Raw genomic sequence first — 18,702 nt, forward strand, 5'->3', positions numbered from 1 at the left:
TATATTTCCTCATAACTACTTCTAAGCTCACATTGTGTGATTCTGCCCAAGAAAAGACTCACAAGCTCTTCTGTCCAAGAAAACAAACAAGCATGTTTCTCAATAATGCTTGTTCAATTATTACTGTTCTCCCAGGTAAATCATTGCCTGGAACTGCTGTGCGAGTACACGTCCTCTTGAGGGGCAGAATTCTCTCTGGCTCTCACTTCTGCTGTGTTAGGAGAGCACAGTCTCAGCAGCTGTCTTGCCTTGGGCTGAACTTCTCCCATGGTGCCTGCAGATTTTCCAGCCTCTCTTCCTCTCTGTCTGTGCCTGCTGCTGGTCTCTGGCTTTGGGCGTGCAGGCAAGCTGCTGGTGGTGCCCATGGATGGCAGCCACTGGTTCACCATGCAGATGGTTGTGGAGAAACTCATTCACAGAGGACATGAGGTGGTTGTAGTCATCCCAGAGGTGAGTTGGCAGCTGGGATGATCCCTGAATTTTACAGTGAAGACATTCTCAATTTCTCACACTCTGGATGATCTGAACCATGAGTTCAAGATTTTTGCTCAGACTCAATGGAAAACTCCAGAACAAAGTATCCGTTCTTTAATGACAGGCTCAGCCAAAGGTTTCTTTGAACTAATATTTTCACACTGTCGGACTTTATTTAACGATAAGAAGTTAGTGGAGTACTTGAAGCAGACTTCATTTGATGCTGTGTTTCTGGATCCTTTTAACGTGTGTGGCTTAACTGTTGCCAAATATCTGTCGCTTCCATCAGTCATCTTAGCAAAAGGTATATTTTGCCACTATCTTGAAGAGGGTGCCCAGTGCCCGAGTCTTCCTTCTTATGTTCCTAGACTTTTCTCAAAATCCGCAGACACCATGACATTCAAAAAGAGAGTGTGGAACCATCTTATCTATTTTGAAGAACGTGCATTTTGCTCCTATTATTTCAAAACTGCTGTAGAAATTGCCTCTGAGGTTCTGCAGACCCCAGTGACTCTGACAGACCTCTACAGCCCAGTGTCCATTTGGTTGTTACGCACTGACTTTGTGTTAGAGTTCCCCAGACCTGTGATGCCCAACATGGTCTTTGTTGGTGGGATCAACTGCCTCCAGAGGAAGCCACTGTCCAAGGTATGTTATTTATTCTTTAGCACATGAATAGAGCTGGAGCTTTGGACAATATGAAAAGAAATTCTTCCCTGAGCTGTGATATTACTGCATATGGAATTTCTTTTGGGTCTGAGAATTGTTTTGTGCCAATTTACTAATTTGGACTAAAATCTATTTATGTGCCTTATTGATATGGATGTGTACACCTGTGGTATAATTTGTATATTAATTCCAAGATAAAATCTAATTTTAAGGGTATACATATACCTTGGTGTGTGTGTGTGTGTGTGTGTGTGTGTGTGTGTGTGTGTGTGTATGTTTGTAGGTTATGAAATTAGAAAGGGAGAGGACAAAGAAAACTTTAATGATAGCCATGTTACACCAAAGCAGAAGGAGGAATACCCAGGGGCAGAAAGAGAACACATGGAGTAAGGCTGGGCATCAGGGGAGTAGAGTGACCAGAGAAAAGCACTGCACATCTGAAAAGTGCTATAATGCCAGATAATTTGTATTCTATCCTAGAAAAGTAAATTAAAAAGACAAGAACAACAGCAATAACAACACCAAATCCCCTTCAGGGTGCATTATAATGTTTTGTAAACATTGAAAAACCGTGTCAAGCAAGCCGCGTGCAGCTCTCTCTCATTGCTTGTAGGTTGTTCTCTAAGGGAATGTGGGTGCCGTTTGCCCAGATTCTGAAAGTTGTTGATATGATACATAGACTGGAATGTATGCGTACTTGTATTTTTGAGGAAACACAATAAGATAAACAGAAACCATTATATCAAAGTTGGACAGGTCAACAGAGAAATAAAAGTGCCCCAAGACAAGGCACAAGACTCGTACTGTACTCATACACAAGAACATGGAGCAGCTTGTTGACACATTGAGGCGTTTTATAAAATGCTAAACTGAAACTATAGTTCATCTGCCAAGACCTGCTGCAAACCCTTTTGGCCCTGTGTTTACTGTCTGAATATTTGTCAGTTCATATGTGCTTTGCTGACCTGATTTAGAGGGCTTTGTTCTCCTGGTGCCCTCTGTCCCTTCCTTCTCCCCAGTTCTTTTTGTGTCCTCATTGGAGGTCCCTGAGCTCTGAGTGGAGGATATTAATGGAGACATCTCCTTTCCAGCAGTGTGTTCCAGGGTCTGGCTCTCTGAAGCGTCTTGCTGTGGGTCTCTGTGTTAGTTCCCATCTGCTGTAAGAGGAAGCAGCTATGATGATGGCTGAATAAGACACCGACTAAGAGTACCGCAGGATTCCATTGGGAGTCATTTCATTGGTACCTCCATTATAAACAGTCCAGAAGTATTTGTTTTTATCTTACCTCTTGAGGCTATCTAGACCCAAGCAGTGTCAGTTATGAGTTCCATCTCATGGAGTGGGCCTAAGTCGAATCAGACATTGGTTGGTTAATCTCACAAGGTTTGTACCTCCATTGTTCTAGCATATTTTACAGTCGAGACAGATATCAGGTCAATATTTTGTGGTTGGGTTGATGTTTACTTTCCTTTTGCTTGACTACAGCATTCCTTCCCTGTCATAGACCTAGATCAAAGGGTGAAGGTCTATGTAGGCAGCAGCTCAACCTCCCCGTGTTTCGTGAGTTGTGTGTGTTGTCTTCAACACTGGGACCTTGCTGTCAGTGTGTAGAGAGCAACCTATTGTCATGACAACAGCCTGCATTGTTTGGGGATTTCCATGAGATCCTTTTGGCTAACTACTGAGTTGGATGGAATCCAGTCTCAGCACTTACATGTTCGTTTGGTGATGAGATATGGCTGGCAGTGTTTTCATCTCCTTTAATATAGGGAAACTGCATTAGGATTATCTTCCTATAGAATAGGAAGTTTCCATTGCACTAGGGTATCTCGCTTCAGGTAGCTGGTGTAGTCAGTCCCTATGCTGCTCTTGTCCCTCCCTGAACCCCAACCTTGTGGCCACTTACTGCCTGTAGCCCAGACCTTGCACCTGGCCACAGCATGGAATAAATGAACGCCTGAAAGGGCAGCTCCATGCAGACAAGGTCAGTATTGGAAAGTGATTTTACCCTCATATGTGGACTACACTTCCTACGGTGCATTTTGCCATGCGGGGATTTCTGGGTAGTTATATTGCTGAAGATCTTGTGAGTCCTGCATAGAGTCTGCCCTTTTTCCAGTCAGCTATGCTAATTCTACACATCTATGAGCATGGGAGACTCTTCTATCTTCTGATAGCTTCTTCCATTTCTTTCTTCAAAGACTTGAAGTTTTCATCATACAAGGCTTTCACTTGCTTGATTAGTTAGGTCTGTTAGAGGTGCCCCTTTTAGAATTCCCTCTATTAGAGATAACAAGATATTTTATAGTGTTTGAGCCTATTGGGAAAGGTGGAATTTCCCTGATTATTTTTCTAGTCTATTTGGTATTTGTATATAGGAGTATATACTGATTTTCTGAGTTAATTCTCTATCCAGCTACTTTACTGAAAGTGTTCATCAGCTGTTGGAGTTCCCTCAGGACATTTTTAGGGACACATATATACACTATCATATTATCTGCAAATAAAGGTAATTTGACTTCTTCCTTTTCAATTTGTATCTCTCTGATCTCTGTCAGTTGCCTTATTGCTCTAGCTAAGACTTCAAGTACTGTATTGAGTGGGTGTTGAAAGAATGGATCACCTTAATGAAGTCATAAAGATAAATGATGTTCTTTTCAAAGGATTTTCCTTTCCAATACATTGGAGACACAAACCAAAATTTAACAGACTTGGCACCCTCCGTTAGTGACCACATTAAAATCTTTTCACTCAATGACCTTATTTTGTAAGTGATAATTTGTGGTATTTACTAGTTTTCTATCTTTTGATTTTGTGAAGAAGTCTGTGCTCACTGTTCATTCATATTTTCTTTACATTGACATGTTTCTCTATTATGTTCTGATGTTTCATGAGACACGCGGTAGGGCTGTTGGCTATTACATCTGGGTATGTGCCACACTCATGCACAGCCCACACACTTAGTTACACACATATACACAAACCACCACCATCACCATCACCCTCATGACCAGTATAACCCTTGATCTCACATGCTGTGCTCAGCCACACACAATCACATATCTGTGCATATGGGCATGTTCTTGATAATGAGCTTGTATCCAGTACAACCATAGATCTAAACAAACAAACAAAACCCCTGGGAACATGTATGTATCTATCCTATTATATCCATGTGGCAGCCATGTTTTATATATAGTATTTGTGCTGCTGGGGAGCAGAACTTATGGGTGGAGTTATATCTGTGTGTTGAGAAGGAAACTATGTAAATGTATGTTCCTAGGCATGTATTTGTATTCAATGTGCTACATCGTACTGAGGGGATTTGATGATTATCTTGTAACACAACACCCATGAATCTCTCTGAGGAGTTCTTTACAGAAGTGTAATCACACAGCAATGGTGACTCCAAGGAGTTGCCATACGCACAAGAGCATCAGAGTTGGTTTGACTCTGCACTAGCTCTTCCCTTCACAATGTGTCCTTTGGTGTGGCGCATGCTTTTCTGTAAACTTCTCTAGTATTCATTCCTCCTTTCTGATGACTAAATGTGAAGTCTCACCGTTTTCTATTCCTAGACCCTGTTGTGATGTTCAGCCAAGCAAGCAAATTATAAATGCAGAGACTCTTAGTGGAGTTCATAATTTTTTGACTTCTCAAAATCCACTTACATCATTTTGTAACTGTGTTTGAAAACTGGCCTTGCCATCGAGGGCATGATCTTCCAAAGCCAAAGGCCACAAGCTTTTCTTTTCTGGAGAATAGAGAAATATGAAGTCTGCAAAAACAGTTCATAAGTTATCCTTCTGGATAAATCATTACTCACTAGTGTAACCAGCTATGAAGATGTAAATGCATGTCTTCACTGAGGTAGGCTTGGTACCTGTATCTTCCTACTAGAGAAGTAAAATCTAACTGGCTAAATTTCTCTGAGGTTCCTGTAGTTTTTTTAGCATTGCTTCCTCTGTGTGTGTCTGCTGCTGATCTCTGGCTTTGCCCAGGAAGCCTGTTTTGTGGTGCCTGTGGATAGGAGCCACAAGTGTACCATGAAATCTCTTTTGGGTAAACTGGCCCACAGAGGCCATGAGTTAGTGGTGACAGTTCCAGAAGCGGGTTGGGAATAGGGAAGTCCACTGAATTCTTCGGGTAAGACTCTTTCTGATTCTCACATGCTGGTGGATTAGGGGTTTTGCTGAACCTCAATGGAAAAGTCAAGGGATAAGTATGCTTTTTTCTAACAGTGACCTCAGTTGAAGGCTCTAATAACATCATCTTTTGCTGTGTAGGGGTCTGTTTAGCAAAAAGCAATTAGTAATTTTCCTCAGTGGAGTTTTCTGATATATTCCTGGACCCTTTAGATTTGTGCAACTTGGTGATTGCCAAATATCTTTCCCATCTACCTGTTGAGGGGGCCTATTCTTTCCAGTTTGTCTTCACTCAGAAACTAGGCCATAAGCCTTTGCCACAGCAGCAGACCCCAAAGTTCAGGAACAAGACAATAAAACCCCCCACTGGAGGAACAACCTAAAGATAGCCACCCAAATAGGAGACATCTTATCTCAGGATAGGCCATCTGTGCTGGGCAGGCCATGCTGTGGTTAATCATTCAGGGTATAGGAATGCAGCCCATCCTGGGGCACCCACCAATGAGGATTTAGAGTACCTAACCCTAAGAATATAATAGTAAGTTGTTTACCTACCCTAAGTCTAAGTCACTTTGCTTCTGTAGCTGACCTGCTTGTCTGAATTGTTCTGAGGCTAGAAGCTGCAGTCTCTGGCATTTAACACCTCATATTAGAACAGCAGGAGACTAAGTAAGTAGCCTTTGTTCTATCTCTGCAGGAACTGCTGGGCTCTAGGTTGAATTCCTGGAAGAAAAAGGGGAGGGAAGCCTGTCTTTCTTCATTGTCCTCAGCACTTGTATGTCTTTCAGAGTGCATGATCACATGGTAAAAAGTTCATCACAAGTTGGCACATAAATTCAGGTCATAAATTAAATCAAAGGTTTATAACAGAGGGTATCTACATGAGTGTCCACTAACTAATTATCTGGGTAAACATTCATCATTTGTTACTAACTCTACAGGTTCATGGAGAGTTTAAGACCATAACAACATTGTCTTTGAAGTTTTGTAAAGATAAACCCAGTCCATATCTTATCATCTGTCTGTACACTATAGGGTTATTGGTCACATGTCTGCTCTGCCACAGGGTTTGGCCATTCGGGGAGGCTAGACTTGGGGAGACAGGATGCAGGTGTCCAAGGACACTGCTCCAGGGGTGGGGAAGCACAGTCTTAGGCGCGGGACATCCTGAACTGTCTCGGGGGTAGAGGCTGGGGCCATCTGGTTTGCAGGCTCACGGATACCCAGGCACAGCTGGATGATGTGGAAGAGCTGAGAATGGAGAGGGGGCTGGATTTAGCCTGGGGTGGAGGGGGAAAAGAGGGGAGCTCTTTCTGGTCTCAGGGGAAGAGTCCTTGACTTGATGATGGCAGGCTTGAATTTGGCTTTGTTGTGGCTTGGAGTGCAGAGAGACCTTCTATGGGAGACTAGAAGGTAGTTCTGTAGGCAGAGGCCTCCTCCATGGCTCCCCATGGTGGATTCCAATGAAAAGAGGCAGTCCATGGTTTTAAGACATTGTCATGGTGGAATGTGGATGTGTAGAACCATACCCCACTTCTCAGGATGGGCCTAATGTTAAATATCTTTGCAGAGAGGAGTGTCTAGGAAGGAAAGCTCATTGACTAAGCCTTCCGGCCCTCTAGGTACCTCATTAAAATGGAGATCTGTCTTGAGCCTATATGACCACAGGTCATGTCCTCTACATGTCAAGGGGCTTTGAGCATTGTTGTTACATGACTGAGGGCCACAAAACTATGGGGGGCTGTAGCTAGGGACAGGAGCCTGGTGCCCAGGAACAGGGAAAGCACCTATCATCTTTTCAGGGTGTCTGGGGTTTCAAGCCTTAGTTCAACTGGGTACCAGGCTGCCTTTCACAGTCCAACAGTGCACCTATAGTAAATTCTTAGCTGTTTTTTTTTTTTAATCCATTGATCAATGCTTTTACAATCTCTTGGAATGTGCTCTAGTTTTTAGGTGCCTGGTTGTTATCTTAATAGCAATTAACTCATGACACTTGAAAACTGGCAGGGTTTTCATCATAGTTTTGACATTGGAAAAAATTTAATACAGAGCCCTATTATAAATGATTCTCGAGTGTCTTTGCCTGGGTCACCATTTTGAAGCGGTGGTGACCCCTGCATGCTGGTTGTTTGTTCAGAATAAATGTTCTTTGTTCTTTCATACTATTTGAGTCTGGGGTCTTCCTTCAGTGGTTCTCTAACTGTAACACTGTAATGGTCATCAGAGTAATATTTGTTCTAATGTTGAAGGAAGCTTTTTCTGGTGCTGGATTTTTCAATCTTAATAAATCCATATAAAAGAGACAATTCAGATATATTAATTATCATGCATATATTGGGAAGATCTAGGGCTATGCTAACTTTGTTCTTAGCTATAAGGCCCTTTATTCCTTGCTGTTTCTCTTGGCCATGAGGTTCATAGCAGCTTCCTCCTCCTTTGCCTTTTTCTTCTCTCTCTCCACCCCTACCCAGAACTCCTTTTCAAGCCTCCAAACCCACCTGGAATGCCTCATTAGCATGGGGAAGCCTTCAGAATCTCAGGTGCTAACTGACCAAATTTTGTCAGGAGAAAGAGAATTGCTTCTATAATCTAATTGGAGCTGCATGACATTCCTCAGGTTGAGGTGAGGGTTGGGGCTTAGAATTCCCTGGACAAGGTCAGAGAATGAGAAATTCTGCTAATGAAGGGAGTTCTTTATTATACAATGAGCCCCAGAAGGCCATTCAGTCAGTTGTAGCCTTTGACCTTAATTGGCAGAATTTTCCCACATAAATTCTTACAACAGTTTCATTAAAGTAAAAACTAACGGGCATAGGGTTCTTCATCTGCATTATTTGTTCATTGCGTTTTCATAATTTAAGTCTATTCCCATGGACTCTGAGGGTCAGTTAGGAGGCCTGGGGTCCCCTCGGTGTGTAAGATGATTAAGTTAGGTTTGAAAGATTCAGTAGAGTGACTTGGGGGTATGTTTGAAGGTAATTAAATACACAGTTTTAGAACATGGCTTTTGGAACCATCCAGTACTGACTCCCCACATCACCTCTCTCTGAAACTTGCCCATCTGTAAGAAGCTTCCAGCACATACAGCTAATATCCAGATGAAATTCTATCACATGTAAAAACTGTCTGCCAGGAAGCAACGAATACCCAGTATCCCTGGTGGGGTGGACAGTGTGCATTGTCTGACACAGCTGCTCCGCACCTCCACAGTATTAACGGGAATAGCCACACCTCCAGGCCTCTTCAGAATGGCCTGAGCAGATGTCACATTTCTAGTGGTGGAAGCAACCCACCAACGATTGTCTTCAGATGGGTGAAGAACTGGCGAATTTCGTAGAACAACACAGAACATGCTCTCAATGTTGTCCTATGCACTTGCCTGTAGGACAGCAAAATCAGGATACCTATTTTACATATAATGAAATTGAATAAATTATCCACGATTACAGTTCATTGTTGTGTAGTTTGAAGTTGCTGCCTGAGGTTACATCTTTTTCTTGTTTGTGTTGCCCATGGTTACATTGGACCAATCGGCTATTTCATGGTTAAAAACAATCTATCTATCTATCTATCTATCTATCTATCTATCTATCTATCTGGATTATTGTTCTGTTTCTGTGAACAAAGCTATTGATACATTTATAGACAACACATTGAATCTGTAAATTAGTTGGGTATTGTTGACAGTACGACAACATCAATCCATTTAACCAGGAGCACAGGCTATCTCTTTTTGTTTCTGTTTTTATATCCTCTTCAAGGTATTTTTCCCCCTTCAGTGCTTTCAATGTGTAGAACTTCCTTCTCTTTGGGTGCATTTATTCCTAAGTATCTTGGGGGGGGGGTAATTACTCTAAATGGAATTTCTCTGAATTATTGGTTTGTGTAGTTTGTAGTTAGTGTGAAGGCCACTACACTGAAGGATATTTAGTGGACAGTGTCTTCATTTATTTTGATTCTACCATGTTTTCCCTTTTTTGGTAGAGTCTGTGGGGAGTTTTATATTATGAAATCAGCAAAGCACTGACAATTTCACTTCTGCTTCTGTGTGGATGCTGCATTTATTTCTCTTGCCTAATATATTTGGCAATAATTTCTAATATATTGGCCAGAAATGGGAGGAGTGAACATTCCTATGTTTTCAGATCTTAGGGAGGAAAATTCATGATTTGTGATATGGATACTATCTTGTTTAGGTTTCTAGTGCTGTGATAAAATACCATGACCAGAAGCAGCTTGAGGAGGAAAGAGTTTATTTCCACTTGCATCACCAAGGAAGTCAGGGCAGGAACTCAAGGCAGGAACCTGGAGGCAGGAACAGAGGCAGAGGCCACTGTGGGGGCTGCTTACAGGTTTTCACCTCATGGCTTGTTCAGCTGCTTTCTCATAGCACCCAGGGCCACCAGTTCAGGGGTGGCACTGCCCACCGTGGTCCCTAAGGTAATTCCAGGTAGGTACAGCATTAGTACCTGTCTATTACTTGTCTTCTAATTTTGGAGACAATACCTTCACTGTTCCTAAGGTCTCAGTGCCTCTGTTTTGCTCTGGCGGTTTTATGCAGAAGTGCATTGTGAAGTTTGCTTACATATGTTGCACATTTACAAGACCACGCCGAAGCCTCCATAGCCACTTACTTCTCTCGACATTCACTGGTTTTACCCACATCCCATCTTATGTTCTATATCTGAATTTGAGTCTTCTGTGATGTGTTTATTTTTCTGATTATTGTAGGTCCACTTTATTCACAGCTTCATAGTTTATCCTTGATAGAAGGAGTAAATCTACTTCACACTCGTCCTGACAGGTCTAGAGTGTTGTGACTGTAGACATTTTTGCTTTTACCATTCTGCTATGATGTAAGCAGCTGGCAGTGTTCTCAGGTTAAAGAACATTAGGGCCTGTCCATCCGGTCTAGTGGAGAACTCCCTAGGCAGTTGTTTATGTAAGCTTTATTCTTTATCACTAATTGTTTTTATTTTGTTTTGTTTTTCAAGCCAGATCCAGTTGTGTGTCCTAGGTTGGGCTCAAACTGCACTGCTGGAGTTTCAGACATGTGCTACCACACCTTGCCTCTCACTCATCTTCCTAAAGCTAATTTGCTAGGTAAAATATTGTTGGCAATACCCTACCCCCTTGCAACACCTTTAATATATCATTTTGTTTTCTTCAGAGCTGTGGGAAATGCCCTGAGAACTCTGATGACAGTGAGTAGTCTTCATACTCTTTTCTGTGTGATTTGTTTCCTACTGTCTTGTCACTGCTCTATTGCTGTGAAGAGACACCATGACCACCATAACTCTTCTGAAAGCAAGCATGAAACTGGGGCCTTGCTTACACTTTCAGGGGCTTAGACAGTTGTCATCATAGGGGAGCATGGCTACAGGCATGGCAGACATGTGCTGGAGAAGTGATTGAGAGCTACATCCTGATCCATAGATCCACAGAAGGGGAAGGGGGCAGAGGGAGGGGGGAGGGAGGGAGGGAGGGAGGGAGGGAGAGAGAGAAAGAGAGAGAGAGAGAGAGAGAGAGAGAGAGAGAGAGAGAGAGAGGTAGAGAGAGAGGGAGAAAGGGAGAGAGAGGAGGGCAGTCAAACCACTCTACTTCCTCTTTTGGATCTCAGAATTGTTCACTGTCCTTAGTTTTGGTAGCTCAGAGTATGTCTTGGTGCATGCAATCTTCATGTTCCATTTTCCCCCCACTTTCTTCAACTTCTGTCCTATGCCACTTTGGCCTCTTGGGCATGTCCTGCCATTCCTCTAGGGTGGCCTCATCCCTTTTGCTCTGTGTCTAGACAGCTTCAGCTGCTGTGACCCATTTGCTGCTCTGCCTGCAGGGTCAGATATGCAGCTGAAACTTTGTTTTTGTCAGTTTGTTTATTGTGTTCATCATCTGACTTTTCAACTTCTACTGTTATTAAATTTTACTTCCCATGTTCTGATAGTCTGTTGACCATTTTTATGACTCTTGTTCTGAATTCTGTCTTAGTCATTTATGGATTTCAATTTCTTCAGTGCCCTGTCTTAGTTTCTTCCATGTATGTCTTTATACTCGTTATACTATTAATATCTTTGTGTTGAAAAGTCAAACTTCTGCTTTGAATTCTTCTTGACCTGTTCCCCGTGGGTGGGACCCGTTGTCATTTATTCTAGCCTGTATCTCGGAGTAAGAGGGCTTCTTGTGAGCTTCCTAGTTGACTAAGATGCACGTTGCTTCTGTGCTTAGGCTGGGTAGGGCTGCTGGCAGGTTTTGCTGAAACATAATGGTGGCAGTCTCTCTGCCTGTGCAGGGCTAATTAGTAGGTCTTTTTGACCAAGGAGGGACACTGATCAGCTTCCCTGAACAAACACAGATATGCCCTTTGGGTCTCTGAGATCATAGGATTGGGCTGATTTCCTATCTGGGTAGGATCATTAACCAGGGAGTCTAGCTGAATGAAACGTCTGCCTTTTAATGCTTTTCAACTTTTTAGTAAAGGTTTTCTGTAGGAATAAAACTGAAGGAATGAATATATGTTAAATGGGGGGGGTAGTTACATTGGATTACACAGTCCAGTCCAGATAGTCGAATAACGGTTGTCTTTACACTAGAGAGCCTGAGAGCTGGGTTATTGCTCAATCCACGACACTCTATACCTAACAAGTCTTAAAGTCACATTGTAGCCCTAAACGTTCCCTGGAGACCCACTGGTCTTCAGTCAATATGGAAGCCCAGTGAAGTTGAGCTCCAATATCAGGAAAGGAATATAGAAGAAGTATCAGCAACAGGATAGATTAAACTGTCCAGTGGGGCTTGAAGGCAATGAGGTCAAAAGTACAATGTCCCCCTGGGAAGGTCTTTGACCTGGTCTGCCGCTAGAAGGCGCCATCACATTCAATGTGGCTCTTTCCTCCCATTCCAGATGTCCTGATGGAGAAAAGCCCTTACAGGTCTGGCCAGGAGCTTGGTTCTTAGGTGGTTGAAGATCTGATCAAGGTGACGACCAGGACGAGCCATCACAGCCAGTTCCCACATTCTTCCGAAGTGGGCAGGAATGCAGCTCTTTGTTCATCCAGGGAAGTCAGACTGTGCTCTGGGATGTGTTAGGAACACAGAAGTATAGAAAGCGATGCTGACTCGAATGTTTCCTATGCCTACGAAGGTTGACCTGGCTGGTTTTGTAGAGGGGCTAGGATTTAGTAGTTAGCTCTGGACAGGTGCCATAGCTGAGAAGTGACTAAGGTGCCATGGAAGTGTGACCCTGCTTCCTTTCTTTGACTCTATTTCACCCCATGTGGCATGACCTTCCTCCTAGTAACTCTTCAGCCACCAGAGATATCTCTGGGGCAGGTCTAGGAACTCTGGACACACTAAGGACTTTGTATTTTGATCAGTAGCTCACCTCCCTGCCAGCAGGTTGATGGTCGGGTAAATGATCTCCTTATCTGCATTACACTGATTTGGGAATAGGAGTTGGGTGGTATGATCTGAGTAAAACAATTGTTCTTTCTTTATTACTTTAATTTCATTAAGTTCTGTGAACCATTCACTCTTCCTGGGCTTGTTTCCAATAGTTGAGGTTTCAAAACGAGGTCTTGGGGTGTTTTTAGTTCATTTTTCTTTGGGAGGATCAGAGCCAAAGTCTTCCCATACCAGAAACCTATAGATGTCACCCTAGCCAATTTTCATTTGGTTCATTTTATTTTGAGACAGGGTCTATTATATAGCTAAAGCTGTTTTGGAACTTGCTATGATCTACCAGGCGAGCCTTGAACTCACAACATCTACCTGACTGTGCCTCCCTAGTACTGGAATTAAAGACATGGCATGCTAGCTGTTTTTAAGTCTTCAAAAATAATGGCCCCAGTGTTCTCCAGTCACCAAGGTAGATGAGCCATTGTGTATCTATTAATAGTGACATTTAAGGAAAAAAGGGACAATGTTTTGGCACTAACAAGGATCACACCCCTAGGATGGCTATAAAATTCCTTGCCAAATGTGCTTCATTACCTGACATATACCCCTAAGCTACTCATAAAACTACATAGAAAACTTGCATGATGCAGTTGAGTCTGGAGAAAACCCGTTTTGTTTTTGTCTAGTCAAGCCATAGCTGGGTACTGTGCAATAGGACAAATACACAAGGAAATCATATGTCCTGACTTCATGGAGTGCTCAAGGGAATGTGGAACAAAATTGTATAGATCCCTTGGGGAAACCCACAGTAACTGTACCAACCTCTGTTTAGAAGATGTGACTGTCCATTGCTTTGGACATTTGAGAAGTAAAAGAGATGGCAGTCACATGCCAGCAGGCCCTTGGAGTGGTCCATACTATAGTTGCCTATCTTATTTTAGCATCTCACAGCACTCCAGGAGCTTAGATGTGGAACAAGAATACTTCCGTGGTGCCAAGACCCACAGCATTGCTCATCTGGCATTGTGGTTTCACTGTCAAAAGGGCCATGCTAAGGACCGACCCCTTAGGCCTTAGAAAGAGAGGCAGTAAATCCCTTTAGGGCACAGTGTAGTGGCCTACATTTTACTTTGAGACTAATTCTAGAAATGTAAGTTTCTTTCACACTTCGTTCCTTCCTCTTGTGGAAATATTTGGACATAAAGTCAAGTATATTTCTTCATAACCATTTCTAAATTCGCGTTTCGTGATTCTGCCCAAGAAAAGGGTCACAGGCCCTTCTTATCTGAAAAACAAACATGTAGGCATCTCAATAATGGCTTGATTGTTATTGTTCTCAAAAGTCAGTCATTGTCAGGGAGTGTACTCTCTTAATGAATGTGAGTGCACGCCCTCCTCTGGGGGAGGCTTTCTAACTTCCACAAGCTTTCCCCTTCCCAAATTCAAGAGAACAGAGTTCCAGCCCCTGTACTCTCCTGGTCTGCACTTCTCCCATGGCTCCTTCAGGCTGTCCACCCTCCCTTCCTCTGTGTGTTTGTCTGTTCCTGGCCTCTGGCTTTGCCCAGGCAGGCAGGCTGCTGGTAGTGCCCATGGACGGGAGCCACTGGTTCACCATGCAGATGATTGTGGAGAAACTGAGTCACAGAGGGCATGAGGTGGTGGTAGTCATCCCAGAGGTGAGTTGGCACATGGGAAAGTCGCTGAATTTTACCGTGAAAACTTACTCAGTTTCTTACACTCTGGAAGATTTAAACTACCACTTCAAGTTTTTTGCTCACAACCAATGGAAAACTCAAGAAGTAGGGATGTTTTCTCTACTGAAGCATTCAGGCAAAGGTTTCTTCGAATTACTGTTTTCACACTGTAGGAGTTTGTTTAAGGACAAGAAGTTAGTGGAGTACTTGAAGCAGAGTTCGTTTGATGCTGTGTTTCTGGATCCTTTTGATGTGTGTGGCTTAATTCTTGCCAAGTACTTTTCTCTCCCGTCCGTGGTCTTCAGCGGGGGAATATTTTGCCACTACCTTGATGAGGGTGCCCAGTGCCCCAGTCCTCCTTCTTATGTTCCCAGAATTCTCTCAAAATTCACAGACACCATGACTTTCAAGGAGAGAGTGTGGAACCATCTCTCCTACATGAAGGAGCGTGCATTTTGCCCCTACTTTTTCAAAACTGCCGTAGAAATTGCCTCTGAAGTTCTCCAGACCCCGGTGACTATGAGAGACCTCTTCAGCCCAGTGTCCATTTGGATGTTTCGAACTGACTTTGTGCTGGAGTTCCCCAGACCTGTGATGCCCAACATGGTCTACATTGGTGGGATCAACTGCCACCAGGGGAAGCCACTTTCCAAGGTACATACATCCTCTTTCCCTAAGCAGGTGAAGAGGGTTGGCTTTGGATGACGAAGCTGTTCCTCACTGAACAGCGCTTTGTCATCTGTGTTTGTGCTTTTCTGGTTTTGTTGTGGTCGTTCCCACAGAAATGCAGTAGTGAGAATGTTGATATGTGTGTGTACCACTGCCGTCCTCCTGACCACCAGGCTGCTTTCATTATTGCCTTTTGAGAAACACAGTAAGACATGAAGCTTTGATGTGCTCCTTCCTGCTACCCCCTATTAAAGAGCACTTTAAGCTATGTGTTCATTGTAGGTATCCGACGTTTCATGTTCAGTTGTACATGGTAAACCAGTGAGAGTAACTCGATTGTAACAGCTTTAGAAACGTCAGTCTAAATGCAACAAACATTCGTTGTTCAACTATGCCATAAGTCACTTGAAAATTTCCATTTACTTTCAGTAGCGCACAGTCCCATCATTATGAGAGTTTCTTTTCATTTAGGCACTAGAGGATAATGGTTTAAAGATCCCTCAAAGGAAAAAAAAGACAAAAGATTGAATCCAGACTGTGTTCAGGAAAACAAAACTATGTTCTGGTAGTACCTCTCTTGCCATACTGTTTTCTTGTTTTGTTAACTCATCAACGTCCTAAGAGCAAAGGAAAGCAATACACCAAATGAAATTTGTTTTAAAAAAATGAAACAGTTCTTTGGAAGGTTGGTCTAGGTATCACCTTTGAGACAACTTTTATGTCACAGCAAAAATGTTGATGCTATAAATTCTTCTGACGATTTACTATATTGAGTCTGCTTTTGGTCCAAGGTATGCATGATACGTTAAGCAGTACTAAAATATATCTTTATAAGGTCTACTACTACTTCGTATAAATTGATTTGATTTGATGTCATTTTTTTTTTTACAATAAACTCAGCTTACTCAAATTAGAACTTACACAAGTACATATTCCACAGGGCCAGTTCAAAGTGTAAGTGTTGAAATACAAGCAATCATTGTGGGCTGAGGTCAGACTGTGTAAGTAATAACCAGTGGTGTCAATATGTCCTTCAATTATTATATAGGTACATTGAAATTATTTCATCTGGATATCGATAATTTAAGGGACTTCCTGTCACATTCAAACCATTTCTCCAAAATAACTTGGTATTTCAAAAATGTGACAATTGGGCTGAGTGGTAGTGGCCCATGCCTTTAATCCCAGCCCTTGGGAGTCAGAGACAGGTGGATCTCTGTGAGTTCGAGACCACCCTGGCAAGTTCTGGGAAAGGAAGGAAGGAAGTAAGGGGAAGGAGGAAGGGAGGGAGGGACAGAGAGAGAGGAGGGTTAGGGGGAGGGAGAGAGAGAGAACCCTCCGGAGTTTTGTGTGCTTCCCAGGTTCAGGAATGTAGTTCACAAATAGTCCGCAGTTGTTAACATCCAGAGCTGTGACCTTAAACAAGATGCAGTGTCAGCCTGGACAAAAAGTGTCTTCTCTGTCCCTTTTCAAGTTCCATCAATTGGTAGTAATCACAAAAGTAAATTTATCATGGTCTTTAAAAAGTAGTTTTTAATTTTTTTGTTTGAGAATCTTACGCATGTATAAAATGGATTTTGAGCAAATCTCAACCCACCCATCCTCTCCAACTCTTCCCATGCGCTCACTGGACAAGTGTGTTGTTTTAAATGTGCTTTTGTGTTTCTAACCCACACATGCTGATACATACTTAATATCCCAGATATTCATTCTCTCTCTCTCTCTCTCTCTCTCTCTCTCTCTCTCTCTCTCCTTCCTTCTTTCTGTGCATCTGTCTGTCTATGCATCTGTCTTTCTTCTTTTCTCTTCCACTTGGTTGTTTGTTTCTTGCTTGCCTGCTCTCTATACAGGGCTCTCTGTGTGCCACTGGCTGTCCTAGAATTCACTCTCTAGACCACCCTGATTTCAAGTTAGGAAATCTGCCTCTGCCTCCAGAGTGCTGGGACTAACATCATACACCACCATCTCCTAGGTCTTTATGCCTTTCTTAAACACACAGCATTTACTAATCCTGCCATGTTCTCAGGAGCACAGAGCCTCAGGAAGAGAGTGGCTGGGGCTAGGAACACACACAGCACGTATTAGTGCTTGTGGCTAATTGCTTTCCACACTCGGAGTAACTCAGCACTTGGTCACTGTGTGAGAGTTTTCCATGCCCCCTGCTTCTCTGCATGTTGTCCAACTTAAATTGTTGTGAACTGGGTCAATGAAACATTCTGTGTCGATGCCTCCGTGTTCACTAGCAGTTTCGGTAGGTGGTTGGGGCACTTGTGTATTTCCTCCTTGATGAATTGCATATTGACATCATTTTACCAACCTCTCCAGTTGCTGCCAGCCTCTAGAGCTCAGGATCATGAACACTCAGCCCTCAAATATGTGCTGCACCTTTTTCTCAGCTGCTTATCTTTCAATCTTTGTTCATGTTTATGTGTAAGGAGTTTTGCCTTCCTGTATGTAGACCACGTGCATGAAATACACACAGAAGCCAAAAGAAGGCATGGGATATCCTGGAAATGGAGTTGCAGATGGCTGTGAGCCCCCATGTGGGAGCTGTGGATTGAACCTGGGTGTTGTGGAGAGGAAGCCATATCACCTAACCCCTGGGCTACTACCCTTCTGGCTGCCTGGCTGTTAGTCTTCTAATTGAGATGGTTTTTACTATGGAGCATCCAAATTGGTTAACTTTTCCATTTGTTTTAAATGTTAAATTTATCTCTAATACCTTCTGAATTTAAGTAAATATTAATATTTCCAAACCCAAAATATCAGACGCTGTTTCCAAAAACTAACTCATTTCTGAATGTTTCCAATTGCTCTATGGCTGACAACATTTTTCTGAGAACTTGACCCCAGGAAGTATAGGTGTCTGAATTTCTCTGTGCCATTTAAGGAAAACAGGGTCAATGCTTTGCACTAACAAGGATCACACCCCTAGGAAACCTATAAAATTCCTTGTCAAATGTGCTTTATTACCTGACATATACCACTAAGCTACTAATAAAACTATGTAGAAAACTTGCACGATGTAGCTGAGTCTGGAAAAAACCCTTTTTGTCCTTCTCTGGTCAAGCCATAGCTGGGTACTGTGATATAGGACAAATAGACAAGGAAATCATATGCTCTGACTTCATGGAGTGCTCAAGGGAATGTGTGATGAAATTGCATAGATCCATTGAGGAAACCCACAGTAACGGTATCAACCTCTTTTTAGAAAATGTGGCTATCCATTGCTTTGGACATTTGAGAAGTAAAAGAGAACTACATGTTCTCACAAATTGGCATATTCTCATGTGAAAAAGAAACTTCTTAGAAAAAGTGAAATGATGTTCCTCCTACAAGGTAGAGGACTACAGATTTATGGGTGTCAAAGTGAGGAGTGGGGGCAGGTGGGAAGGCTCAGGGGTAAGTGCTGCTCTAGAGGATCTGGTGCAAGTCTCTGCGCCCACACAGCTGCTCGTCTTCTGCAGCCACAGTCCTAGAAGTTCTGATGCTCTTCTGGCCCCCAAGGGCATTGGGCACCCAGAGATTGCACAATCTAAGTAAATTGTAAACCATGAGATAAGTCTTTCCATTGTTGGGTAAGTCACACAAGGGTAAGTCATGAAAGGGTAAGTCACGCAAGGGAGCTGCAGGTGGCAGGACTTTGAGGAGCATGAGT

The 18,702-nt window shown here is 42.8% G+C and overlaps 2 protein-coding genes and 1 pseudogene across 3 annotated transcripts in view; all 3 read left to right on the forward strand.

Annotated features, from left to right (window-relative positions):
- The window catches only part of Ugt1a9 (UDP glucuronosyltransferase family 1 member A9), a 111,259-nt gene that overhangs the window by 15,840 nt on the left and 76,717 nt on the right, over positions 1 to 18,702 (forward strand).
- Ugt1a-ps1 (UDP glycosyltransferase 1 family, pseudogene 1) lies at positions 168 to 1,226 on the forward strand (annotated as a pseudogene). Its single transcript, NR_197796.1, has one exon. The product of NR_197796.1 is annotated as a UDP glycosyltransferase 1 family, pseudogene 1 (transcript).
- Positions 14,175 to 18,702, forward strand: part of Ugt1a8 (UDP glucuronosyltransferase family 1 member A8) — an 81,245-nt gene continuing 76,717 nt past the window's right edge. The window contains 1 exon segment of the mRNA NM_175846.2: positions 14,175 to 15,029. Coding sequence (NP_787040.2) covers positions 14,175 to 15,029 — 855 coding nt within the window.

Source organism: Rattus norvegicus, chromosome 9, assembly GCF_021556685.1.
Source record: "Rattus norvegicus strain SHRSP/BbbUtx chromosome 9, alternate assembly SHRSP_T2T, whole genome shotgun sequence".
Lineage (NCBI taxonomy): Eukaryota > Metazoa > Chordata > Mammalia > Rodentia > Muridae > Rattus > Rattus norvegicus.